Source organism: Colossoma macropomum, unplaced genomic scaffold, assembly GCF_904425465.1.
Source record: "Colossoma macropomum unplaced genomic scaffold, Colossoma_macropomum, whole genome shotgun sequence".
NCBI lineage: Eukaryota > Metazoa > Chordata > Actinopteri > Characiformes > Serrasalmidae > Colossoma > Colossoma macropomum.
Genome location: NW_023494795.1, coordinates 36,171,505 through 36,197,594, shown reverse-complemented (window position 1 = coordinate 36,197,594; position 26,090 = coordinate 36,171,505). Strand labels below are relative to the sequence as shown.

The 26,090-nt window shown below is 41.1% G+C and overlaps 1 protein-coding gene across 3 annotated transcripts in view; it reads left to right on the top strand.

Moving 5' to 3' along the window:
- Nucleotides 1–26,090, top strand: part of nbas (NBAS subunit of NRZ tethering complex) — a 296,070-nt gene that overhangs the window by 144,149 nt on the left and 125,831 nt on the right. For all 3 annotated transcript variants that reach the window (XM_036582328.1, XM_036582327.1, XM_036582326.1), the window contains 6 exons: nt 1,099–1,212; nt 2,618–2,741; nt 7,217–7,293; nt 9,311–9,448; nt 21,305–21,537; nt 23,445–23,555. In XM_036582328.1, coding sequence (XP_036438221.1) covers nt 1,099–1,212; nt 2,618–2,741; nt 7,217–7,293; nt 9,311–9,448; nt 21,305–21,537; nt 23,445–23,555 — 797 coding nt within the window. The remainder of the gene's footprint in view (nt 1–1,098; nt 1,213–2,617; nt 2,742–7,216; nt 7,294–9,310; nt 9,449–21,304; nt 21,538–23,444; nt 23,556–26,090) is intronic.

Sequence of the window (26,090 nt, the reverse complement as noted above, 5' to 3'; positions counted from 1 at the left end):
ACAGAGAACATACTTTTGCACATTTTAATGCACAATTACTTTTTTTTAACATATTGGAGGGAAAAAAAACACAAAATGTGGCCTGTGCATAAAAAATGAAAAAATAAATAAAGAAATAAATAAATAAAGTGCAATTTGGAGAAAGTTTGGAGAAAAAAATTATATATAACTTTGTTCTTTATAGAGGATGTTTTAACTTGTTTTTTCTTTAAAAATGAACAAAACATAATTTGACAAGGGGTGTTTTTTTGCATACGACTGCATGAGACAACAACACAACAATACATCATGATTAAAATAACAAAAACACGCAAATTGTGTCCAAACCTAACATAAAGCATAAGAACAAGGGTAAACACAAAATAATCTATAAAAAGAGCTAATAAAAGTAAGAAAAAATATAACTTTATCCAGAAAAAATAAAGCTTTATCGAAGAAAAGTAAAGTATTTTGGAAATCTTCATTAAGTAAGCTAGATGGCAGTAAACGTGTTGTGTTGGTTGTTGGCAAAGTGACTTAATTGGTCTGTAGTGTACATATATAAATACATACATTCTCCAGTGCCTTTCACACATGCAGACACAGATTCATCCACATAAACGTGCTGTTTTTGAGGTCCTGCAGTGATGCTGTTACCAAGATCACCCCTCTATGACCATTTCCAGTCTGGAAAAGCTCAGAAAGATCCCCACTGTTCTCTCCATGGTAAAAAAGGAAAAATTGACCCAATTGAACTCCTTGTGCATTGTAGATTTCTACTATTTACCATTCAGACCTGGCAGAGGTGAAGCTATGAACCCATTAATGGGTCAATTTGGGTGCTCGGTGCTCTCTTACGCTCTACTATAACTGCCTGAAAGCTTTCTTTAGCTTCCAACGCCAATGACGAGAAGAACATCTATATTTAAAATAGTCTTCTGTAGTGAATTTCTCTGAAGGCTAACCTGAGCAAGGGTCTGTCCTTGGATTGGTGCATATGGGGATGAAAGCTCTGATGCATTATGAGCCCTAGTGTAACATAGTGAATGTCGCTTGGGATTGTGGATGTTGTGTAAATGTTTCATGAATGTTTGATGAGAATTTTTTCTCTCTCTTTAGGGTCAGGGGTCGGGTTCTAACCGTGGCGGTGAAGCTGGGGAAAACGTTGAAATGGAGAGGCAAGGATGCAGCCCTTTCTACGAGGAGCTGCTAGAGGATCCATACATCAATCCAGTTAGTTCCTCAGCCTCGTCCTCTTTCTCGTCGTTCTTGTCTAGCTGTTTGGACTCACCTGCTCTTGAAGGGTTTTACTTATTATTACTGTTTTTCACGGTTTATAATAATAATGACTTCAGAACTGTGAAATAACATACAAGGAAATATGCAGTGACTAAAAAAAGTGTAAATAAATAAAAACAAACAACTTATAGTCCTGCAGCAAAGTGCAGCAAAATCAGCTGCTAACGACCATACACCCTCTCTAAAACCCACCTCAGATTCCTTTAGTGTTTGCTTTTTTACCGTGTGGAGTACAATCGAGAACACGAGTAAAACAAGCTAGCAAAAGATGTTGGTTAGCAGAACTGATTTTACCTTGCGAGAGGAATGTTTATTTTGCGTGTTTTAATTTTTACTGCATGTGGTGTGGTCTCTGCACATGCAAAACACATCTACATCTGCAGTCTCTTTTCACACTACCTTGTTTGATGTAGCAGAAGTCGACCTAGCAGGGAAAACGTTACAGCAGTGGCAGCGTTTCCTTTATAATGTCTCTGATGTAGCGTAAGAGTGGGAGGTATACCATTATGATGTTCTCTCATGACATGTATTTTGCCCTGCCGTGTTACAATGATGGACCCAGTGAACCACAAACAGCGAGACAAACTAAACATAAGCATGGACAGCTTAAATAACTCTTATAAACTCAACAAAAGGAGGTTTTAGACAAAACTGCACCGCTGAGTGCTTCTTGCAGCCGCTCCTGTGTTTTACATGGCCATGCGTGGCAACGGGCGCGAGTATTATTGATTATTATGTGTCAGGTGCATGAAGCATCACAAAGACATTCTGTTTTCTAGCCACACCATGTGGTGTTTTTATATATATATATATATGGAAAATATACATGGAAGATGCAAAAATAGCCTGTTTAGAATTGATTGTTTTGTGATGTCATACAGCCACCGATTCAGCCTGTGCCAGTTTAGCCCCTCCCGTTGAAGTTATAAGAAGTGTTTTAACATAACCTGTTTTTTTGGCAAGGGATAAAGAGTTGTGTATAAATGAACTATGATTGTTCTGGTGACAGAAACACACACACGAAAAAAAGAACATGTAGGATATGGACTCAAATGTTGTACAATATGATTGTGTTTAATGTGAGCAGGAACATGAAATAATAAGGTAAAAAAGGTCCAATTTGATTTCATCTGTACTATTTAAATTTGTCTTAGAAATAAATTCATAAAGCAGAAGCATCAAATGACTTTAACACTTTGAAAATGTTAACTTATTTAGGAGTGTCCAAACTTTTAAATGATATTGTATAGTTAATAATAGCAGTCACTGTAATAGATGACATAAGAAAAATAATGACTGTTTTGGCGTGTTTGAATCTTTGCTGCACTGTGTATTTCAGATTGAGGATGTGTACTCCTTATACGATTACATCCCTCAAGAAGGCTTTGCAGAAGTCCTGCTACGCACTGGCAAGCTTGCTGAGACCAAGAGTGAGGGTCAGCAGGTCTTCCCTGCCACAGAAGGTAGCACATGTTCACTAGCTACATATTGAGTTTATTTGCTATCCAAATCTGGCTCATTTAATATGAAGAATCTGCTGACAGTATCGATGTTTCAGGTCTGATTGGTAAATCCCTTCCATGTCTTCCATTCTCCAAAAACATGCTAAAACACACTTCCTCTTGTTGAGAATTCCACTGCTGCTGCTCTTGTTAGCTGCATTGTCGCTGTTAGCAGTAGCAGAGCGTTTAACCCGAGGGGGCCGCTGTTGCTCCCCGCTGTCCGTCTCTATGACAAATGGCCGTTCTCTGGCCTTGCGCGTCCGGAACAGTTGCATCACATTGATTAATTAATGTATACTCACGGCGAGTCGACAGCAGTAAATAACGCGTCGCCTCACGATACAAGAGAGATAGCGGCTAGTCAAAATATCAGGCCCTCTCACTGCAAGATGGATGAGCTGAACGAGGAAATCGATGCACGGAGGAGAAGAAGGAAGAACTTTGCCATAGAAATGCAAATGGTGGCAAGCATAAAGAGCAGGAACACTCTCTCCCCTGCTATCTCTAACTCCTTCTTTCTGACTCTGTCGTGGTCTCTCTCTCCACCTTACGTTGACTCTCTCTCACTCTGACTCTTTCTCTCTATCCTTTTCCTCTCTTTCTTTCCCTTCTCTCTGTCTTTCTCTCCCTTCTGCCCCCCCCTTCTCTCTCTCCTTTCTGTGTCTCCCCCCTCCCCTCTCTCTGTCTCTCATGTCCCCCCTCACTTTTCTATCTCCCTTCTGTCTCTCTCCCCTCTCTCTCTCTCTGTGTCTCTCTCTGTCTCTCTCGTCTCTTTCCCCCACTTCTCTGTCTCCTTTCTCTCTCACTCTGACTTTTTCTCTCTGTCCTTTTCCTCTCTTTCTTTCCCATCTCTCTCTGTCTCTCTCCCTTCTGCCCCCTTCTCTCTCTCCTTTCTGTCTCTCTCTCTCTCTCTCTCTCTCTCTGTCTCTCTCTCTCTCTCTCTCCTCTGTCTGTCTGTCTGTCTGCCTCTCTCTCCCCCACTTCTCTCTCACCCTTCTTCCCCCCCGAGAAGCAGCAGTGAAGCGTTTCTCTAATTTTTAGTCTAAGCCCCCTCTGTGGATATTAAGTACTAATGCGACACCCCTCACTACATTAATTTTAATTGACCGGACATTGTCTCACCAGTGTCCATTCTGCTAACTTTCTCCGAAGCTGTTGCTGACCTGCATGTACAACAGACGTGGAGGTGTTCTGTAACAGTACAGATAACTCGTTAAGTAGACGCAGGAGAGCGTTAAACATTAAATGCAACTAAGTAGCGATACAACTTCCAGGATCTTCCCGTGGCCCCTCTAGATGACCCTCTTTGTGAACCGCTGCTCTAGAGGGTTTTCATCCACTTCTAATACGCACATTTAAAAAAACGGAACATTAAATAATCTCATTGGAAAAGCCAGAAATAAGAAAAGTTGCCTGAGTCTTTTTTCTCTGTGTCTTGCCGTCTTTCTGTGGTGTATATTTAGCTCGGAGTCACCGTTGTGTAAGTTATTGTACAGTAACACTTAATGAATAGCTGGAGAGGTAAAACTCACTTTGTCTCTGTACGTGCAGACAGAGTCGCTCCACCTGTAGATCTGTATCTGCGTTAAATACTGCGTGCCTGTCTTCTGTCATCTGCCAGGTCCAGTGTGTGTCAGTGTGAAGCTTCAGTATTGAGGGTGTTTTTTGATCCTGTAATGTCAGAGATGGTCTGTGTGCTGTATTGTCTGGGTCGGCTGTTCTCATCCACAGAGGGTCTGTTTCCAGACCTCCATAATAAGCCTTAAATAAGTCTTAGAGTTCACACTGTCTGGCTGTAGAAAAGTCCCACATGACAAATTGGATTAATGTGTCTGATTCAGTCTGATACGTTTCTTTATTTCTAAAGAAGCCAGCCGGTCACACTTTTGCCACTTTTTCTTTTCTTCTTAATTTCGTTTCGTTGTAGCATCTGCTGGTTCTTTCGTGTTTCCTTTTCTTATTTTTTTCATTCTTTTTCATTTTCTTCCACATCTTCCTTTCGTTTTATTTTTGTTTGTTGTACCTCATTTCTTTTTTATTTTTTGTTTTTTTTTTATTGTCTTTGCATTATTTTTTTCACCTTGCTCTTTTCTTTTCTTTCTTAGTTTATTTCTTTTCTTTCTCTTTTTCCCATTTTTCTTTAACTATTTGTTAGCTTTTTCTATCATTTTCTTCTTTTTCTTATTTGATTTGTTCCATTCTGTTTTTTCTTTCTTTTGCATTATAATTATAGTTATCTTTTCCTTTTCTTTTTATTGTCTTTGTTTGTTTGTTTATTCATTCATTGTATATTTTTCTCTCATCATTTTTTGCATTATTTTTCCAATTTTTTTTTCTTAGTTTTTTCTTTCATTTAATTAAGTAACATTGTGGTTTTTTAGTGTTTCTCACTTTTTTTTGTCTCGTCTTTGTCTTTTGCATTATATTTATATTATAATTTTGTTTCCTTACCTTTTTATTTTTCTTTCCCTTTATTTATTCTTATCATTTCCTTTTTCTTTTTTCTATTTTTTCCACCTTAGTTTTTTCTTTTTTCTTTTAAAATATTTGTTCCTTCTCTTTTTCTGTGGATATTAAAATTGGTTTTTTGTGCCCTCTTAGTGTCTTTTCTTTCCTTTTTTGCATTATTTTTGCATTTATGTTTCTTTTTCCTTTGTTTCTCTCTCTCTCTCTCTCTCTCTCTCTCTCTCTCTCTCTCTCTCTCTCTCTCTTCCTCCTCTCTCTCTCTCTCTCTCTCTCTCTCTCTCTCTCTCTCTCTCTTCCTCTTCTCTCTCTCTCTCTCTCTCTCTCTCTCTCTCTCTCTCTCTCTCTCTCTGCTCTGTTGCTGTGTGTGGTCTGTGTTGTGTTTAAGTGCTATGCTCAGTACAGATGTGTCAGTAGGAGTTGTCAGGCTGTCTGTGGTTGTGCTGGTGCTGAAACACTGGAGAACTTAACCAGCTCTGGCGGCTTTCCAGCCCAACATGCGCACACCTACACACACACACACACACACACACGCACACTCACGTCTCCCTGTGCTTTTGTTGTTCCTGATTAAAGTGAGCTGCTGCCGCTGGGTGACACATGAAACGCTGCTAATACAGTGGCAGCCCAGAATAGCTGACAGGACGTCAGTGGGCATTAGTGCGGTCTGGAGAGCAGCAGTGATGTGGGGCTGACAGATACGTTACCCTCACCTGTTGATCTGACCTGTGTGTTTAGGGTTGCATTTGGTTCATAACATAAAGATGATCAGTCAGAATAGCTTTGTACTTATTCTTAGTGACCCGTCACACTAACTGAACAGGTGGACCCACACCATGCCAGCGAAGTGCCCTTCACAGCATAACAGAAGCACCGGACCCCCACGCTGCAGGGGTCAAGCACTGAGGCCTGTACCGTTCTCCTGATGTATCCTGCACATACTTTTGTCCACTTGTGCAGAAGATGGTGAAGGATAACCCATCTCTGTAGAGCAGTGCTGATGGTTTCAGCTCCTCAGACCTTTCAGATCGTCATTGGTCTCTGTAATGAGGGGTTTATTCACTGCTCCCCTCCTAGAACACCCCTCCCTGTGTGTCTGTGGATGGACTGATCTCACTGATGCTGTCTGATCATGACCTGTATTAACACTTTGTCACCTGAGCAACAGATGTTCTTCTATTTTTGCTTATATATCACACTAATGCATGGACAATGAATCTTTCCTTCTTTCTTGCTTTCTTTCTTGCTTCATTTCTTGCTTTATTTCTTGTATTCTTTCTCTCTTTTTTTTCTTGTTATTTGTTTTTTGTTTGTTTATTTTTCATAATTTCTTTTCACATTCCTATTTGTTTTTTCACCTTTCTTTCTTTCTTTCTTTCTTTTCTTTCTTTCTTTCTTTCTTTCTTTCTTTCCTTCCTTCCTTCCTTCCTTCCTTCCTGAGAAACAGTTGTGCTTCTGTTTTCCCTTACATATTGCACTAATACACAAATATTGAATGTGATTTTGCTTTCAGACACATTTTACTGAACTCTTTCTTATAGATCTAAATGCAGACGGTCACTTTAGTCCCTGTTCCTATTGAAACACCAGCTAGGAGAGCTTGTATGAGCAGATCTAACAACATTTATCTATGTTTGTGTGTGTGACGGTGTAAACAGTGACTTGCTACACACACATTGACACACACAGTATTCCTTTTGTGGGGTCCCAGTGCTCCACACTGCCCTGCGCAGAGCCTGTTTACATAAAGAACTGAAATGTTACAGTAATTAGATGAAAGAAGATGATAATATTTTAGACTGTACTGTAGCCCCGTAACCAGGAGACATAAACACATCCTAAAGCAGATTATACACAAACGCTGTCTTTTATTCTCTCTCTGTGCTGTAATGAACGACAGCGCCAGATGATGCTTGTCTTCTGGTAATAAGTCTGAAGTATTAATTTTTCTCCCCCTCTTCATCACCCCTCAGTTCTGCTCCAGCTGGCTAGCGCCGCTTTTCCCCGCGACATGATGCTTGCTCTGGCCTATTTGCTCGCTCTTCCTCAGGTAAGTCACCCTGCTCTATTTACAGATCACAGGTATGTGTATGTGTGTCTGTGGGAGAATATGAGTGTCCTGTGATATGATTAGTGCATCTCTCTCTCTCCTTTTCATGCGTGAAGCGTGAGCTGGTCTTAAGCCATGTCGCCACTGACTGAGGCGGATTTGGTATTTAAAAAGAAAATAAATATAAAGGGAAATTTTAAAAGAGCCCACTTTAATACCACAGAGCGTGCCCATTTGCTACAGGCAGACAAGTGCATTAACTCAGGATTGTGGCTGTTTACTTCCTTTCCCTTCGCCTGAATAACAGCCTCGGCTGAAGCAGCGTACGGCATCTCTAATTCAGCCAGTGGATTATCAGGATATGTCCTTGATCCCGTAGCTGATTGCCCAAATGTGAGATTTGTCCTGTCATTCCATAAATGCTGAGAGAATGAGTAAGACTCCTGCTCTGGGATTTAGTGCTGGACACACTGGTGTCTTTGTGAAAAAGTGTTTGCCCCTCAGCCAATTTCTTCTGTGCTAATTTTAATATCATTTTAGTATAAGATAAAGACAACACGAGTAATCACAGAATGCAGCTTGCCCACTCCGAAACTTTAATTTTGATTCTTTTGAGCCAATCACCTGACTGCACTTGAACTTTAGGTCACAAACTGATGGGCGGATATTCTCCTTAAAAAAAAACAAAACAACTAATTCATGGTTCCATCAATTATGACGAGTCGTCCAGGTCCTGCAGAAACGAAGTAGCCCCAGACCGTGACACTACCACCACCATGTTTGACTGTTGGTATGATGGTGCAATGCAGTGGTAGCTTTACACCAGATGTAACAGGACCCATATCTTCCAAAAAGTTAATATTCATTCCACAGAATATTACCTCAAATTTTTGGGGGGTCGTCTAGAGACAAGACATTGTGTTCTTTTATGTCAGCAATGGTTTTTGCCTTGGATGCAGTTTTTGCCCAGTGTCTTTCTTATTGAGTATATGTGTACTTTGACCTTAATTGAGACAAGTGAGACCTGCAGTTCTTTAGATTTTTGTGTGGGTCCTTTTGTGGTAATTGGTGAAATTTTGGTAGGTTCAAAATTTTCTCCATTAGTGGATAATGGCTCTCGTGGTTTGCTGAAGTCCCAGAGCCTTAGCAATGGTTTTGTGACCTCTTCCAGACTGGGAAATGACTTTGTTTCACGTCTGTATTTAAATCTCTTCAGAATGTGGCATCATGTGCTGCTTTTTGAGACCTTGTAGCCTGCTTCACATTGGTAGACAGTTTTATTAAAGTGATGTTTAGATTCAACTAGTCTGGCAGTAATCATGCCTGGGTGTGGTCAGTGAAATTGAACCCATTAGTCAATTGAATTAGGTTAACTGGTTGATTTAGAGGTTAAGAGACTTTTTCACACAGGGCCAGGTAGGACTGAACAGCACTTTTCCTTTAATAAATTGAATCATCATTTGAAAACAGCATTTTGTGTTTACCTGGGTTTTCTTTTTCTAATATTAAAAGTATGATCTGAAACATTCAAATGAGACAAATATCAAATATCTTCTCTTCTCTTCTCTTCTCTTCTCTTCTCTTCTCTTCTCTTCTCTGCACTCTGCTGTACTTCTCTCCTGTCTTCTTCTTTATTCTTATTTTTTCTTCCATTCTACGTCTCCAATCTCTCTTCTCATCTCTTCTCCTCGCCTTGTCTCTTCTTGTCTCCTCTCATCGTGTCTTGTCTCGTCTTATCTCCTCTCGTCTCTTTTCTTCTCCTCTTCTACACTTTTTTCCTCCCCTCCACAGCCCTCGTCTCGTCTCTCTTTTCCTCTCCTCTCTGCGTCTCTTATCATCTCTTCTCTCCTCACAAAGTCTCTTGTCTTGTCTCATCTCTTATCTCCTCTCCTATTGTCTCGTCTCGTCTCTTCTCTTCTCTCTATTCTATTTGGCTCTATTTTTCACTTTTCCAGAATTTTGGCTACGATGGCTCAGTAAAATGTGTTAAATGCCTCTTTCTCTCTCTCTTTCTCAGGTGTTGGATGCGAACTCGTGTTTTGAGAAGCAGCCCCCATCGGCCCTGTCGCTCCAGCTTGCTGCCTATTACTACTCTCTCCAGATCTACTCCCGCTTAGCACCCTGCTTTAAGGACAAATGTAGCGCTCTCTACAGGGTAGGAGAAAAAGTCTCTCTGTTGCTCTCTTTCTCTCTCTCTCACTCTCTCTCTCTCTCTCTCTCTCTCTCTCTCTCTCTCTCTCTCTCTCTCTCTCCCCCTCTCCCTGACTCACTCTGACCATGCAGCCTTTTCTGTAGCACTTTCCATTTGGAGGTCATGTGTGAATAGGAGTCTATTTTCAAAATGCCAGCCAACAATCTCTGGCAAATGTATGACAATTTTATGGCTCCCACATTTCCACTAAAAACTCTTTACTTTGTGAACAGTATTGTACCATTAATGGCTGAACCGTGCAGAATGTCACGATGATCTAATGTAAGACACTCTGTTGTTGTAATGTGTGAGCCAATCACAAAGTTCTTAAGCAGGTGCCAGGTTTATATTTGTACCATCTACTATTAAACACTGTAAAGTGTGAGATTTAAATTTGACACTTGGTCAGGCGCTGACAGAAATGTCCACCTTGGACACGTGCAGAAATAAACACATTGGACAGATACAGAAATAAACAGCATTTTGCTGGACATGGCTGCAGTTAACAGCATCGGTGGTATCGTGTGAATAACAGTTACACATTGAAAACATGTTGCTTGTGTAAACAACACAAATGGCTGCTTTTACCGGAAAAGCTAATCCGGAAGTTTCACTGGTTTTGTGTGTGAAAGCCTCTTCTATCTGCCTGACGCTTCCTCTTTGCATCAAAACTGAAGGAGAACGGATTTGAAACACTTGTCAGATGTGTTGAACACGGTCCATTAGCTGGGCTGAGGGAGTAGATCCTGTCTAGATTGGGGATCAGCTCTTTTTGTTTATTTGTTTGTTATGTTTAATTGGTAGGATGGAAAACAGAAAATAGCTTGTTTTGGATTTAAACTTGTTATTCAGAGGATCATTCAACACTCCTAACAAGGTGACTTCTCTTCTTCTCTTCTCTTCTCTTCTCTTCTCTTTTTCTCTTCTCTTTTTTCTTCTCTTCTCTTCTCTTCTCTTCTCTTCTCCTCTGCCCTACTTCTCTCTTCTCTTCTCTTCTCTTCTCTTCTCTTCTCTGCTGTGCATTTCAGACTCATACACCAGTTAGAAGAAAGCCTGGTTAAGTTCAAAAGATTCTGTTCTGAAAGCAAGTCAAAACAGAGCAGCTCCCAAAAACACCTCAGCCCTGATGTGTTCAGAGACGTGCTCTTTAGAGCAGACGGAGAGAGAATAATGTTACCAGAACACACGAGAAACACTTTATACAGTTTGTCATTTTAGTTCATTTGTTTTTAAATGAGCTAAAGAAAATGATTTCAGCTGCCAATCATTCCACCCCAAAACCCTCACTCACTTTCTCTTCTTTGCTCTTTCTCCTACCTTTATTTTTCTTTTTTTTTCCTCTTGCTCACTCCCATGGTCTTGCTTGTTCTCTTTGTATATCTTTCACTCACTTTTGCAGTCTCTCCATCTCTTTGTTTATTGCTTACACTTGTGCTCTCTCTTTCTCTCTCTCTCTCTCTCTCTCTGTCTTTTTCTTTCTAGCACTCTCGCCCTTTGTCTCTTCTGGTATATCTCTTGTTCATGCTTGCTCTCTGTCTCTCTCTCTCTCTCCCTTTCTGTCTCTGTTTCCTTCTCTCACACTCTTTTCTGGTCTCGCCCACCTCTCTGTATCTTTCTTTATGTCTCTCTTTCTTTCTCTCTCTGTCTCTCTCTCTTTTCTCTTCTACCTTTCTCTCACTTTGTCTATCTCTCATTCACTCTTCCTCACTTACTCTCTCTTTCTCTGTATCTCTCTCTGTGTCCTTCTCTCTCTCACACTTGTTTAATGGCACACCCCCTCATCTCTGCTGGTGAGCGCTGGAGTTGTTCTTTAACGAGTGTGAGTGTAACGAGCTCGTTAGCGAGACCCTCCACACCACGCTGTGTTCTGTGGCTCTTCTGGACACTCTCCTTTCAGAGGCTCTTATCGTTAGCACGCATGCTAACCTCCTGTAGTGTGAATAGCAGTGCTGATACCAAGCAAAGAGGGTTTGAAGCATCATTAGCTGCTGAACCTCCTTCAGCACACCGTGCGGGTTTGAAGGAGAAGCCCACTGCAGCGGTAACGTGACACGGGGGTGTAGGGGTGTGTTTGCATGCACTGCTCACATTTTAACACAGAATATTGGAGTATTTTTGACACCCGTTCACACACACACACACACACACACACACACACACACACACACACACACACAAACAAACACACACACACACACACACACACACACACACACATATATATTCATGCACACTTTAATAAATGATGCACCAACTTCATTACCGCAAAGATAAATACTACTTTTTTTTTCTTTCTTTCTTTCTTTCTTTCTTTCTTTCTTTCTTTTTCTTTCTTTCTTTCTTCTCCCTCTGTCTCTATCTCTTATACTCTTTCTCTTGCTTGCTTTCTCTATCTCTCATAATTATTTGTATCTTTTTACTTTTCCATGACAATGAGTTTCCCTCCATCTTTTACCCCATCCATATCTCCACACATCTCTCTCCATTTCTGTTCTTTTCCCCTTCTTCTACTTTCTGTTTTCCTCTCCATCTCCCTGCTTTATCTCTCTATTCCTCCTTCTTAATCCTTTTATCTTGCGAGCGCCTTTCTCATTTAAATTCTTCTTCTTTGCTTTCTCCTAAATCGCCTCTCTCTCTCTTTGTATCTGCACTCCTCTCTCTTCCCTGCCTGCTGTTTATCCATCCTTTTTTCCCCCCCTCGTCTCTTCATTTTTTTCTAAATGGATCTCTCAATCCTCTCCTCCTCGCTCTTATCAGGATCACAGGCAGTGTGTGTGTGTGCTGTTCCTGAAAGCGAACGCCTCTGTAAAAGCACGGAGAGCTGCTGCCTGCGGTTGCGTCGGCCCGTGCCCGGATCTTCGCATTGCAAATGAAGCCAGCCAACGAGCTTGTTCCCGTGGAATCCAAAGTGCATAATTATGTTGCTGCGCGCTCCTCTTGTACTGTGACACCCCGCTAACAGCGAGCAACCGCTCTGCTAATGTTGCTATTTGTGCGAGCGGAGGTGTCTGTGTTGGAAACTCTCCATTCATAGCTGGCCCTCGCCTTTTGATGATGTAATGATGTTTGCACTTGAACTAGTTTATTTAGTCTCTATTTCTTTACTTAGTTAAATATTAAAGTAGTTAAACTGCAATTACACATAATTCCTTATACTTCAGATGGGTGACCCTTCTCTCTAATGAGACAAACGGACCCAAACAACGGTAAAATGGCCGTCACAACACAACAGAACCACTGGACCTTCTGGAGAAGGTGGATAGGGGAGGCTCATCTGACCTGATCACTTTTTTCCCCACTGGAGCCAGTTCTGGTGGTTTTAACTCTCAGATGTGCCTTTATCTTTGTAATGAGGGATTTATTCATTGAAATCCTACCACAGTAATTATAATAATTCTATAATAATTGTTTATGTGGATGGACGGTTCTTGCAGACTTCCTCAGTCACCGGAGGAACAGTTGCTCTTCTGTTTTTCTTACATATTACGCTAATGCTTGACTGTTGTTTTTCTCATAGATCTGAATGAAGATGTAGATCTCGAATGCTAGCCAGTTGAGCAGTCTTTGGCTTGAAGCTCCTGCCACCCTTGTCCCAATAGTGAACTCTCTTTCAAAGTCACTTGCCAGTTTAATTCAAAATCAAGGTCAACTGGGCCTCCTTATCATTTTATAGGTGCTGCAGAGCAGGTAGGATGCTAGATGCTTCATTGTTTCATGCAGGACACCTGTCTGAAAGCACCAGCATTTGTAATGTTCCTCCACTCATTTATTCAGATTTTTATTTTTATTTTTTGTTCCTTCTGTACATAACCCACATATCACACTATATGGACAAAAGTATTAGGAAACACCTCTTAATCATTGAATTCAGGTGTTTTATTCAGGTCCATTGCCACAGGTGTTTAAATCAAGCACCTAGCCATGCAATCTGCCTTTACAGACATTTGTGAAAGAAGGGGTCATTCCAAAGAGCTCACTGAAATCAAGTGTGGTACTGGGCATAGGATGACACCATTACAACAAGTCAGTTCATGAAATTTCTTTCAACTGCGAGTGGTTTAATTAAGAAGTGGAAGCGATTAGGAACCACTGCAACTCAGCCATTAAGTGTCAGACCACGTAAAGTTACAGAGTGGGGTCGCCGCGTGCTTATAGGCATATAGTGCATCAAAGTGGCCAACGGTCTGCTGACTCAATACCTACAGAGTTCTAAACATCTTCTGGCATTAACATCAGCACAAAAACTGCGCCCAGAGCTTCATGGCATGGGTTTCCATGGCCAAGCAGCTTCATGCAAGACTTAAATCACCAAGCACAATGCCACCACTGGACTCTGGTGCAGTGGAAACGTATTATCTGGAGTGATGAATCACGCTTCTCTACCTGGCAGTCTGATGGATGAGTCTGGGTTTGGCGAATGCCAGGAGAGCCTTACCTGCCTGACTGCATTGTGCCAACTGTGAAGTTTGGTAGAGGAGGGATAATTCTATGGGGTTGTTTTTCAGGGGTTGGCCTAGGCCTCTTGATGCTTCAGCAGACCAAGACATTTTGCACAGTATGCTTTTAATTTTGTGTGAACGTTCTGGGGAAGGCCCTTTTCTGTTCCATCATGAATGTCCCCTAGTGCACAAAGCAAGGTCCATAAAGGCATGGTTGGGTGAGTTTGGTGTGGAAGAACTTGACTGGCCCACACAGAGCCCTGACCTCAACCCTCCTGAGCACCTTTGAGATGAACTGCAACGGAGATTGCGAGCCAGGCCCTCTCGTCCAGCATCAACGTCTGACCGCACAAATACTCTTTTGCATGAATAGGCAAAAAATTCCCACAGACACCCTCCAAAATCTTGTAGAAAGCTTCCCAGAAGAGGGGAAGCTGTCATAGGGGGACCAACCCCATAGTAATGCCTATGGATTTAGAACAGGATGCCATAAAAGCTGCTGTAGGTGTCCTAGTACTTGTCTATATAGTGTACCTTCATAGTAGTTACTGAATAATATATGATTTTATTAGCAACAGCAGTTTGCACTCCTTATTCTAGAAATGCTGTTGGCAGCGTCACCTTCATGTTGTTTCCATTTTTTATGTATGTATCAATGTGTTTGACCTTTTCTTTCCGAAAGTGTATGTCAGCTAACTGGGTATTTTGTCTGTCCCTTCATATACACTGTTTATTATTTAGTCGCTTAGTTAATCCTTTAAATTCTAAGAGTCTACACTTTCTCATTCTCAGAGCTACAGAGCTTGCATACTGGTTTCATAGTACTTACTAAATAATTCATAGAAATGTCTGATTCTTAAGCCTGCAGTTTAAGAGGTTAATTACAGTGTTTTTACATATAGCTTGTTTTAAAAGAACCGAACTGAGTTCTGTTAAAGGGAACCTGGAAGGGAACCAACTGCAAATGACCTCAGTTCATTTTGTGTTCACAATGTAAGTTGTGAGGACTCTTCTTTTTTCTTTCTGGTCCTTCAAGATCTCAGACCACTTTTTGTCCAGACCACAAGTCCATTAGAACTCGAGAGGAGGTGAGAGGAACCACCAGACCCGCCTGCTGGTCTCCTGTTGGCCGCACTGAAACGATCGGCACAAAGTGCATTGCACAAAATTGGAAAAAATTACCCTAGTGTCTTCTGTGGTGGGTTCCGTTTTCGGCTCCACCCGCCAAAACTCCGCGTCAGCGGTGATTTTTCAGTGAGAAAGCAGCTTAAAGTTGCGTTGCTGCCCAGCTTAAGCTCATGGTAAAATCACGTGGGCTCTTATGGCTTTAATATGGCATCTTATCGCTTTAATATGTCAGCGCTGCTGTCTTGTTGCAGATCACCGGCCGACTTTTTTCTGGGTAGAACTTTATAAGTGATCCTTGATGGTCTGTTTTTACCTGCTAAAGTGCTGAAGACTGTGGCTGTGTGTACGGTGAGCCTCGAGGTCTTCACCATAAAGCAAAGCTAAAGCGGACTGGGGCTGTTTTGTTTTCGAACCGAACTGTGCAAACGAACCGAACTGTAACCAGCTCAAGAGGTGTTTTTTGGGGCCGTTTAGAGGGGTCTGAGTTCATTTGGCATGTTCACATATGCAAAAGGAACCATGACTCAGCGGTCTCAGTCCACTTCAGGCGCTGAAGCGGCCCAAGTATGAAAACGCCCTTAGACTATGTAGAGGCTCTCAACAAAGCTGTTACCTGCCCTTGGCAGAACTCCTAAACATTGTTGCCATTATTAAAGTGGATTCTGGTTAGCATTCCATTCCATTACTTTCTGTATTGCACGTCTCCAGCATCAAACGTCAGCTATTAGTGAATGACAGATGTGTCAAAAAATCTCTTCTTCTTAATAGTCATGGTAATGCGTTGCAGTTGGCATCCAGAGTAGGAACAACCTTGTGTGTTTTGTGATTATAGTTTCTGTGCAGGCCAGGGTCAGTGAACAGTTAACCTTTGATGATGCTGCAGCTGTTACTGTTCTGACGTGCTTTATGACTCAGCAATATTTCACTCATAGTTTTTGATGGATGGCCGATGCCTGTGAGAAGGAGAGAGAGGTTGAAAATCTGTTTGCGTCACTTGTGTCTCACTCATCAGTGACTCACTCCTCCGTCCCTTCAAACTGAAAGCTTTTTAATGCAGCCTAATTCAGATGGGCAGAACGCATGGCCGGCTGTTTAGAGGCCGCATGTTGCTGCAAGATCATTTGAGCCATGTAAACACTGACTCTCTCTCTCAACCAAGAGTAGGAGAGAATCAAAATGCTGTTTAGCATAATTGCTGGTGTGCGCGTGGAGCGGTGTTCTCACACTCGGCTGAATTCGGAGATTGAGAATCGCAGCCAACCATTCATCATAGCCTGCAGCTAACACCAACGTGCACTTCTGGGAAAAGGTGTTGTGTTTCGTTACTACTACCTGCTGACCACCACATGCAGGGAGAAGCATGGTGGATACTTCTTTTATGCCTGCATACAAGTCAAAAACATATACCAACACGGTCTTGCTTACATAGAAACCATCCTCCTTTTTCTTCTCCCCTCGTTTGCTAGGCCTCTCACACTGACACAAGGCAGCAGCTTGGGTTGCTCTGAAATAACGATGACACTGTTGGAGCTTTAGGAGTGTTCCCTCTCCTCTACGGGCTGTGAAAACAGAGATAACCCGCTCAGATTTCTCTGGATGACTTCATTAGTTCGGGTTCCTACTCCTAGTAGCCCTTAGCTTAGCATCTCTGCACTTGAGCTGAGTTGCCACTGTTGTTTCCCCACGCGTACACTGTTGCCAGAGCAGCCCCTTCTACTGGGCTGACTGCTGTCATTTGAAATTACAGCATCTAACTGCACCTAGAAGAGCTACAGCTGCTAGTTGGCATGTGCAAGTTATGCTGAGCTGTATTAAGCCCTGTCACAGCCTCAAGCTCTTCTGAGGCTCTTTATGCCTTGGATTATATTATCTGAGGCAGCCTAGGTCAGATGCTAACGTTCCTGACAGGCTTTGCACCAAGAAGTGCACATCACCCATCTGTCTGCCATCCTGGAATGTAAGGTGGATGATTTGTTGTTAAAGGTGGAAAACTGTACTCATGACTCTAGAAGAGCAAGGTGGTTGTCCTTCCTCAACACTGGTGCCTCATTTATTGCCTTTACAGAACCTTTGTTGAGACACTCTTCTGAAATGGAGAGGTTACTCACCCTTTGCCTTGCACTTGGTCTCCATGCGCTCAGAGCGATTGCCTTGCTTATCACTATTAACCTGGTCCAGGTTTATTTAGGCCTGAGCTAGCCTCTGATCCTGGAGTGTTTTTCCAAGACCCCTCCTGAGACCCCTATGTACCCTCCCTCCCAGCAGAGCATGCCCCCCCAGCAGATAACTTGGTAGCTTTATCTCTTGGTTTTCCTAGACAAGCTCCTTGAGAGATGCATGCATTGGGAACTCACTTTTTCTTTTGCTCAATACATTCACTGTGTTGACATGGAGACCTCCCTTCAGTCACTGCGCTGATGGAAAGGAATGATGGATTTTTCATCTTAAGCATTTGTGCTTTCACAAGTTGACATGTGGTCATTGTTTCTCGATGTGAAGTGATTCATGTTCATAGATCTTAACACTTATTTTTAGACCTTGCACTTATTTTGATGCATGTCCTCAGCGCCCCCAAGCATAGACATTTCTTTCAAAGGTCGAGAATATCAATTCACAGTTCTGCCCTTTGGTATTTTGTTTGCCCCAGGGGTATTTGCAGGGTGTGTTGGGCCTACTATGAGCAGAGAACTTGAAGATTCTCTACTACCTGGACAATTGCCTATAATATGCCTCCAGAGAGAGCCAAGCTCCCCTGGTGTATGGATAAAGCTTGGGGCTAACCATGAATCACATGAGAAACTCTCTTAAGGCAGCTCAAACCATTATGTTCATAGACCTATCACTGTGCTCTTGATGGCCCCATTGAGCCCCACACAGTTCCCAAGCCTTCAGAATGCACAGCTACCTGACTGTTCTCAAGCTCATGTACTTATAGGGCATGGTGGCAGCTTTAATGATAATCCTGTTGCAGCTGCAGCCTTCTCGGTAGCAGATATGGCTCCGGTACATGGCTCGAGTCAAACCTGGTGTGTAATCACATCATGGTGATCACATGGGTGTATGATGGCTCTAGTTCCTTGAAGAAAAAACATATTTTTTTTCTTGCTGATGTGCCTCAGGGGTTGATTCTGTAATAGAAGGAGGTGGTCATAATGGATGTGTTCCTGTCAGTTTGGGAGGCAGTGTGATACCAGCATGCTTTCATTGGCAAGTGGCTTTGATCTGTAGCCTAGTTCACCTTGACTTTCTACCATCATGTGCTAATATGGTTGGACCACATGGCTTCAGTTTTCCATATCAGTCACCAAGGATGCATGAGGTGTCCAGCGTGGGCTCTTTCCTTCTTCAGCTTATAGCAATATTTGTCATTTGCCAAGCAATCAGGCGGGTAACTCACTTCTGATACAGAGACTCTCGAGGAGAGTGGCAGCTGCACCCAGAGGTGGCCCGATGATTTGGGTCAGCTATGGCATGTCTTCAGTTGATTTTTTTCACCAGCACAGACTGGACTCACTGCCATTTTTGGCTCTCTGTCAAATCCAACTTCAGATTATCCTATCATAGCTACTTTGTTGTTAGTTGTTAAATGCTAATTTGTATGGCTCCTTACCAGTTACCACTGTGGGAAATAGATTTGGGCTAAGGTCTGCACCAGGAGCCAGAACTTGAGGTAACACTTTCTTCCACAGTCCCTTAAGTTCTATGCATTAACCAGTTAAGTGTAAGGTTTAAACTCCAACATACTAGATAAATAGTTTGAGTAGCATGGCAGTAGGTTATGAAACAGTTTAAATTGCACTGCAATGCCTAGCAAGTTCTAGATATGAACTAGTAAAGGACATTGTAAAATACCTCATAAATATTAATAAGGAGGATTAATGAGAAGCAATAAGGAAGTAAGTATAAACATCCACAAAATTGTAATGTAATGCCATACATTTAAGCAGAAAATGCAATCAGAACCACCACCAACACTGTAAATAAATAATAAATAATATGTTCAGGCTACCTCAAAATTTTGATTTAATTGAGTTACAAGTTGACAAAACAAGAATGTGTTTAATGTTCTGTCAGCTTATTAATCAAACTTTTTAATCAAAGTCTTTTAAGCATTTTAAAGCAATCCAGGCACTTTTTTGTTAAGTTAACGTCCCCATTTTAAGTTTGTGCCTGTAATAACAGGCAATAAATAGCAGTGTGTGTGTGCAATTTCCAAGTATTTGAATTCATCTGCATATTACTGTACAAAGACATATTCGTAAATATGCACCAAACTCTCTTCATTAACCTACAGAAAAGGCTCTTTGCCATCATTATTGCCTATTAGCATAGAGAGTGCGCCTGCATATTTTTCCAGGGTGGCCATCTCGTCTGCAGCAATAATCCAGACTGTGAGGGTGAAGACATGCATATTAAAGCCAGAAAACCACTGGCCACCAAGGAGCCGCTACAGCAGTCCTAGACAGAGCACAGAGAGAGAGAGAGAGAGAGAGCACCTGAAGAATCAAGCTACAGTCTCACTTTCAGGATACAGCATGACAGCTAAAGGTTGGAGACAGAAAGACTGCTTAGATGAAGATGTTTCATCATGAAAGGAGACATGTGAGAGACAGTGTTCAGATGCAGGCCCTGTCTTCTCGTCACTGTCTCTAGACCCAGCTTCTTTCGTACTCCCTTTCTTTGCTCTCCTTTTTTCTTTTCCTCCTGTCTTGTACCCTGCCTCATTTGCCTCTCCTTTATCCTCACCGTTTGTGCTTCTGTCGCTTTTTCAACTCATTGGCCAACTATTTTCATCCTTTACCTGCCAGTATACTTACACGCCACCCTCTGTGGTCAAAGAGACACACAGACAGATATGTTTCTACAGTCATGCTGACGTCATAGTAATTTTCATTTAGATTAGAGCCTAATCATGTAGGCCGTGGTCCTTCATCTCGCTTTCATGACGTGCTAATTTATCCAGTCCTTGCGACAGACATGTTTCACATATTAATTTGTGTCTAAGTGGCGGAAATGATACATTTGATGTGAGTGACAGATTTTCATCGCCTGAATAGGTGGCCAATTTTTTCCCGAAGCACACATTCCTGGAGAGCGCAGAAGCCTCACTTTAGTTCTGTACTTTAAAAGTGACTCTTAATGTACTTTTTCTTGTTGAAACCACACGTATGAACATGCTCAAGCACTTCTACAAATATTCCACAATTCCAAATATTGATTATTATACATCCAGTGATTAGGGATGGAGTGCTTTGAAAATTTCCTGATATCATTTCAGAACAATTTTTGGTCCGCTTCACAATGTTGTTAAATTATAAGGGGAAATGGGAGGAAATTCACCCCCCCATAATGTATAAACCTACACACAGTTAGGGAAAATAAATTCAGTTTCAGTGAAAGCAGACAGTTTTGTTCTGATAGCATAAAAAAGAAAATCTTTAAAAGAGGCCCCCCACTGAATCTTGCATCAATTTTTCATACAAGTTTTACAGAATATATAATTCATATGTCAGATCATTTCTAGTCCTTTTTTTCACTGTGTTATTAAAGTACAGCACACAACTATTTTAAAATGAAATTGGGGCCTTTATCCATTATGTCTTAATGATTGCACTTCATTTTAATAAGCTATGTCAAACTTTGACAAAAGACATTTGAGTGAATGAAATTTTGTTGGTTTATTAAACAGTGATTGTGTTTATATTGATTTCATAGTATTGTCTGTAAATCTGTATGTAAATGCGTGTGTACACTACTACTACTACTGCTGCTACTTCTGCTGCTGCTGCTACTTCTGCTGCTGCTGCTACTACTACTACTACTACTACTAATAATAATAATAATAATAATAATATTAATAATAATTTTAAACAAAGCAGTAGCACTTTGTTAGTTGCAAATGATTATTGCAGTGTGGGTGAAACTGCTGAACTGCAAAACTCTAATACAGACTCTGAAGCCTAATTCTATCTAATGATTGCTACAGCTAACATGTAACACTAGTGTTAGCTAGTCAGTGAAACTCCGGTAAACAGCTTTGTGTATTTATGATGAAAAGTAACTCTAATCTAATTTACTCTAAAATAATATTTCTGAATAATATTTCTCGACTTTAAATGTTTAACGATCACTAATGCATTCATCAGAATAAGGTGTGCTTATGCTGTGTGTAGTGAAAGCATAATATCGGAAACAAGTTCTCTTTCAGTTGACTAACCTTTCTCTATGTTCTTTCCTCTCTCTGCAACCTCAGGCTGATCCGAGGGAGCTGATTCGTCTAGTTACCAAACATGTGGCTGACCACGAGGGTCATGGTTGGGCTGATGAGGAGCTGGAGGCTCTGATTGGTCAGCTGCGGCTTTACAGTGAGAGGCTGACTGACTTCACTCAGGCCCAGGTGCTTAAGGGCCTCGGCCGTGGAGTGGACGTCCAACGCTTCAGCAATGACAACCAGTACAAGAAAGAGACCATTCTCGGCCTTGCAGAGTGCGTACTTTTTGTGTTTGTCTGTTTGTGTGTAGACTTGAGTATACGTGAGTGTGTAGTAAAAAAACCTTATATCCGCCTCAGCACACAATTCCCATATGGGTGCCTGTATCAGTCCACCAACCACTAGTTGCAAAGGAAAAACAATGGTTGTGATATGCTACATGCTGACCACTCCTTTGGCAGAAGAAACTGCCAAAAGTCCAGAAACTCTCAGACACCTGCTCATCCAGCAATTCTACTGAAATCAAGAGTATTAGTAAGGAGTTGGCCCCCCCGTTGCTGTAGTAACAGCTTCTACTCTTCTGAGAAGACTTTACACTAGATGCTGGAACATTGCTGTGAGGATTTAATTGCATGCAGCTGCTAGAGCATTAGTGAGGTCAGGTACTGATGTTGGATGATTAGTTCTAGATCACAGACACCACTCCATCCCAAAGGCATTAAAAGGAGTTCTATCACTCCAGAGAATGCAGTTCCACTGCTTCACTGCTCCATGCTGGCGGTCTTTATACCCCTTAGCTGATGCTTGGCACTGGACATCGGGATCAAGTGCAGCTAATCTGGAGCGTCTTGTTATATTAGCAGTGCTTTTCCATTGAGATTATATATGCATGTATGTGTGTATGCAGTTGAATGCCTCAGCTATAGCTGCTTTTCTCACATCTCCGGCAGGAAACTTTTCTGCAAAAGTAGAAGTGTTTCTTGTACAGTGTCTCTCAATGTTTTGTCTCGGTTTTTTACGAGGCTGTCAGCTTCTCATTCACCTGATTCTTGTTCACATTTTCCCGTTCCACCTTAAATGGTGGCTGAGGCGCCAGAATGTAACTGCTGCACCATTTAAGGTGGAACAGGAAAATTCAAATGAGAAGTTGACTTCAGCTTTGCAATTTTTTTAGTGTTTGACAGTTTCTCACTGCAGATAAACATATTGGGAAACCAGCTGGAGTGCTTATAAATGCAAATAAGTCCATTTGTTTCCAAATTATCAATGTTCATCTTAAATCTTTCTCTTAGCCTTTTCGTTAGCTGCTAGCTAGACGAGATCGTTGTCTGTGTGGCTATGTGACCAGCAGTCTGTGTGCCAACCTTCAGGGTCAAAAGTTTGTGAATTAGTAGTTAAAGGCTACATTAACTCCGGTGTTTAAGACTATGTATTGTTAAACTGTGTTAGAAAGATCAGCAGAGCTTTATTTTACAGCAAAGGAGGGTTATTTTGTTTTTACCTAAACCTGTGGAGCGGTAACAGGGCAGTAGAAGAGCCACATGCGGCTCTGGACCCGCTTGTTGCTGACCCCTATGCTAAACCAGTTGCTAAAAAGCAGACAGTGACAAACTGTTTTTAACTTTTAACTACAGTTTTTCTTTTTTTTGGAATTTACTCACTAAACTGAGCTTTTTCTCATTTTAAGCCACAAAAATATTTCTCTACATCTCACAGTCACACTGAGCTGCCAAGCTCAATTTTGCACATCTTACAAGAAATCGACTTTTTAGATGATGTTAAAATGAGGTTTTCCCATATTTTTGGCTTTTTTTGAGTCATGCATACCCATGTACTGTAGTCTCTGCAGTCTGTGATTTCCTGCTTTGTCAGGTGATGTAAATGGGGAGTGCAAATATCTTTGAGTATCAATAACCGATTTGTTGACAGCTTTTTTAAAATTATTATTATAATCGATGTTATCGATTACACTGATTAGTTGTTGCAGCCCTAGAAGCAATAGAACACTCAAAGTTGTGTGTTATGCAAATAACATCATTGCTGTGCTAATCAGCGACCAAATCGTTCATAGCACTTTCGTAGCCTCCTCTGTTGCTTAAATATTATCACAGGAATAATGCAGTAAAGTGTATAGAAATGTGAATGTGTTTTACGTTCTAATCGTGTATTTGTGTGTATTTAGAACATTAGAGGAGAGCGTGTATGGGATCTCTCGCTCTCTGGCTCAGCGCTACAGTATTCCTCTCTGGGAGGTTCATATGACACACCTGGAGTTCCTCTTCACTGACAGTGGGTAAGAAACTCACTCTTACACACACACACAGACACTCACACACACACACACATACACGCAGGCCTGCGGGCAGAAGTAGGTGTAGTGGCAGGTGAACACGTCGTCCCCTATCGCGCTGAACACACATCGCCAATTCCAGAGAGCTAATCAATTCCACACTATGTGGCAGAGAGAAGGAGAAAGAGATGGAGAGAGTGGGTGTGCAGCATCTCCGCCGCTTGCCACACTGATCTGCTCCAAATCCGCACAAGCGCTCGCCTTACGCAGTCACAGACACACTGAGTCATTCCTACTGCAGCTACGCTCCAGGAATCAGCACTGATTTCACACAGCTCTGTCATATTCTCTGGATTGTTGACTATTTAACCCTTAGACAGTTATTCTCAGCAGTAGATTTGAATATTATATTAATTTATTTGTTCTGATTGCAGTAACGTTGGACATTCTGACAAAAGTGCAGGCTTTAAACTGTCTAAACTGTCCATACCACATTAGTGTTTGTAAGTAGCAGAGATTTTTCATTATCATTTGAATTTGATAAAAACATTGTTGTGAGTGTAGTTTTGTTTGATGGAAAGTAAAAGCATTCTTGGCTGCTTTTGTTATTTTTTGACATCAAACGAAACAGCCTTAAAGCCCAGTCACTCTAGCTTTTTGCAAAATTGTATGTCTAAAATCTTTAATGCCTCTAAAAGCTTCCTCACAGAAAAATATTGCACAAAATGGCTAAGAAATCCCTGCCTGATGCCTGAGTCATTGTTTGACCATACTTTTGAGATGAGTCATCCACTTTTGAGAGAGGTTTTGGCCTGAAAAGATCACACTTTATTTAAATGGTCCTCTGTAGATCATTAACAAACGTTCTGGTGATGTTCAGTTGATTATCAATATCATTATGGTTAGGGCTAAAAGTAGGTTTAGGTTTTGCCTTGAGGTTAATGTTAGGGTTAGGTTTAGGGTCAGGGTTAGATTTAATAAACTCTTTCACACTGAGCTTAAAGTTCGAATGGATATTTAGTTAAATGTTAATTAAAGACAGACTGAGCATTTACAAAGCATTTACAGAGGACCATCCAAGTAACATTCAACTTCACGTTCAGTTGCATTTAACGACTGTTTACTTAATTAATATTACTTAAAGATATACTGAACATTTACGAAGAATCTGCAGTGGACCATCCAAATAAAGTGTTACCCAAAGAAAAACACAGGGCTTTATATGGCAAAATAGGCCCCTTATTTGTTTGGATTTACTACTATTTTATCATTATCAACATTACATATAAAATCTCAGAAGACTCAGGTAGGTTCACTTCCATTTTTGATAGTTTTTGCTACTATCTGGATCCCATCACTGATCCAGCACTCAGGAAATATGACACAGATTAGCACCTGAACAGAAAAAGCATGAATGAACTTGAAAAGATTTTTAAAATTTTGCATATTTGTATCCTTGACCAGTAGCACTACTGCCTTGGCTGTTTTAATATCTAAATGGCTTCTATAGCAACACTACAGCTTTAAATTTTGGTCCGGGCCTAAAATTTTGGTCTAAAACAAATGTAGCCCAATAATTTTCTGTCCAAGCACAACTTGACTCGCAGCATCTTGTTTTGAGTCTGAACCTGACTCGAGCCAAACTACTTCATGTTTTGAGTCTGAAACTGACCTGAGTATAACGAAATTTGTCTAAACTCAACTCAAACCACATACATTTTTGAGTCCAAAGCTGACGTAAGAATAATTAAATTCTATCTAGACCTGACGTGAGCCACATCATCATGTTTTGAGTCCAAAACTGGCCCGAGAATAGCTAAGCATTTGTTAGTTGGTATAACTGTTTATTCTTTTGTGTTTTTGTTGTTTATGCTAGGCAAGTTAATCAACTTAATAACTTAACCAAAGCATTAGATTTTGCTAGTTTAGCTGCTTGGCTGAGCGCTGCATACACCAGTTATCTGCGGAATACAAATATAAACGTAAATGTAATTCATTGTGAAACTTTGTAAGTTCATTGAATAATGTAGCAAAATGACAATAATTTTGAGAATTCTAAGGATAACTAAATCAACACCATCAAAAATTTGTCCTTAACCATATTGGTTCACTGTGTATTTATTCACTTGTGATTCTAATAGCTTGTTATAGCTACATTTGCATGTTTTCACAGTGAGGAAAAAAAAAAACGAGAGACTGAAAGACAATTACAGGCCCTTATACATTCAACATCAGGCTGTAACTGAACATCTCGCTGGAGAATGCCTCTGATGTTGACGCTTCATTTAAAACCTGTACCTATGGCTTCTAGCAGTAATGATTTTATTTGGTTGGAGCTGCTTTATTGGCTGTAGGAGCTGAGAGACTGAGCAGACATCCCTGCAGCTGTACATATATACACCTGCCCTGATCAATACACCTGATAGATTTATAGCCAATCACTGTTCTGAAGCTGCTGGACTCACATTCTATTGGAAGATCCACCTCTGTGCTCTCGAGCAGCCAGGACATGATCAATTTTACAGTGAGTTCACAGGC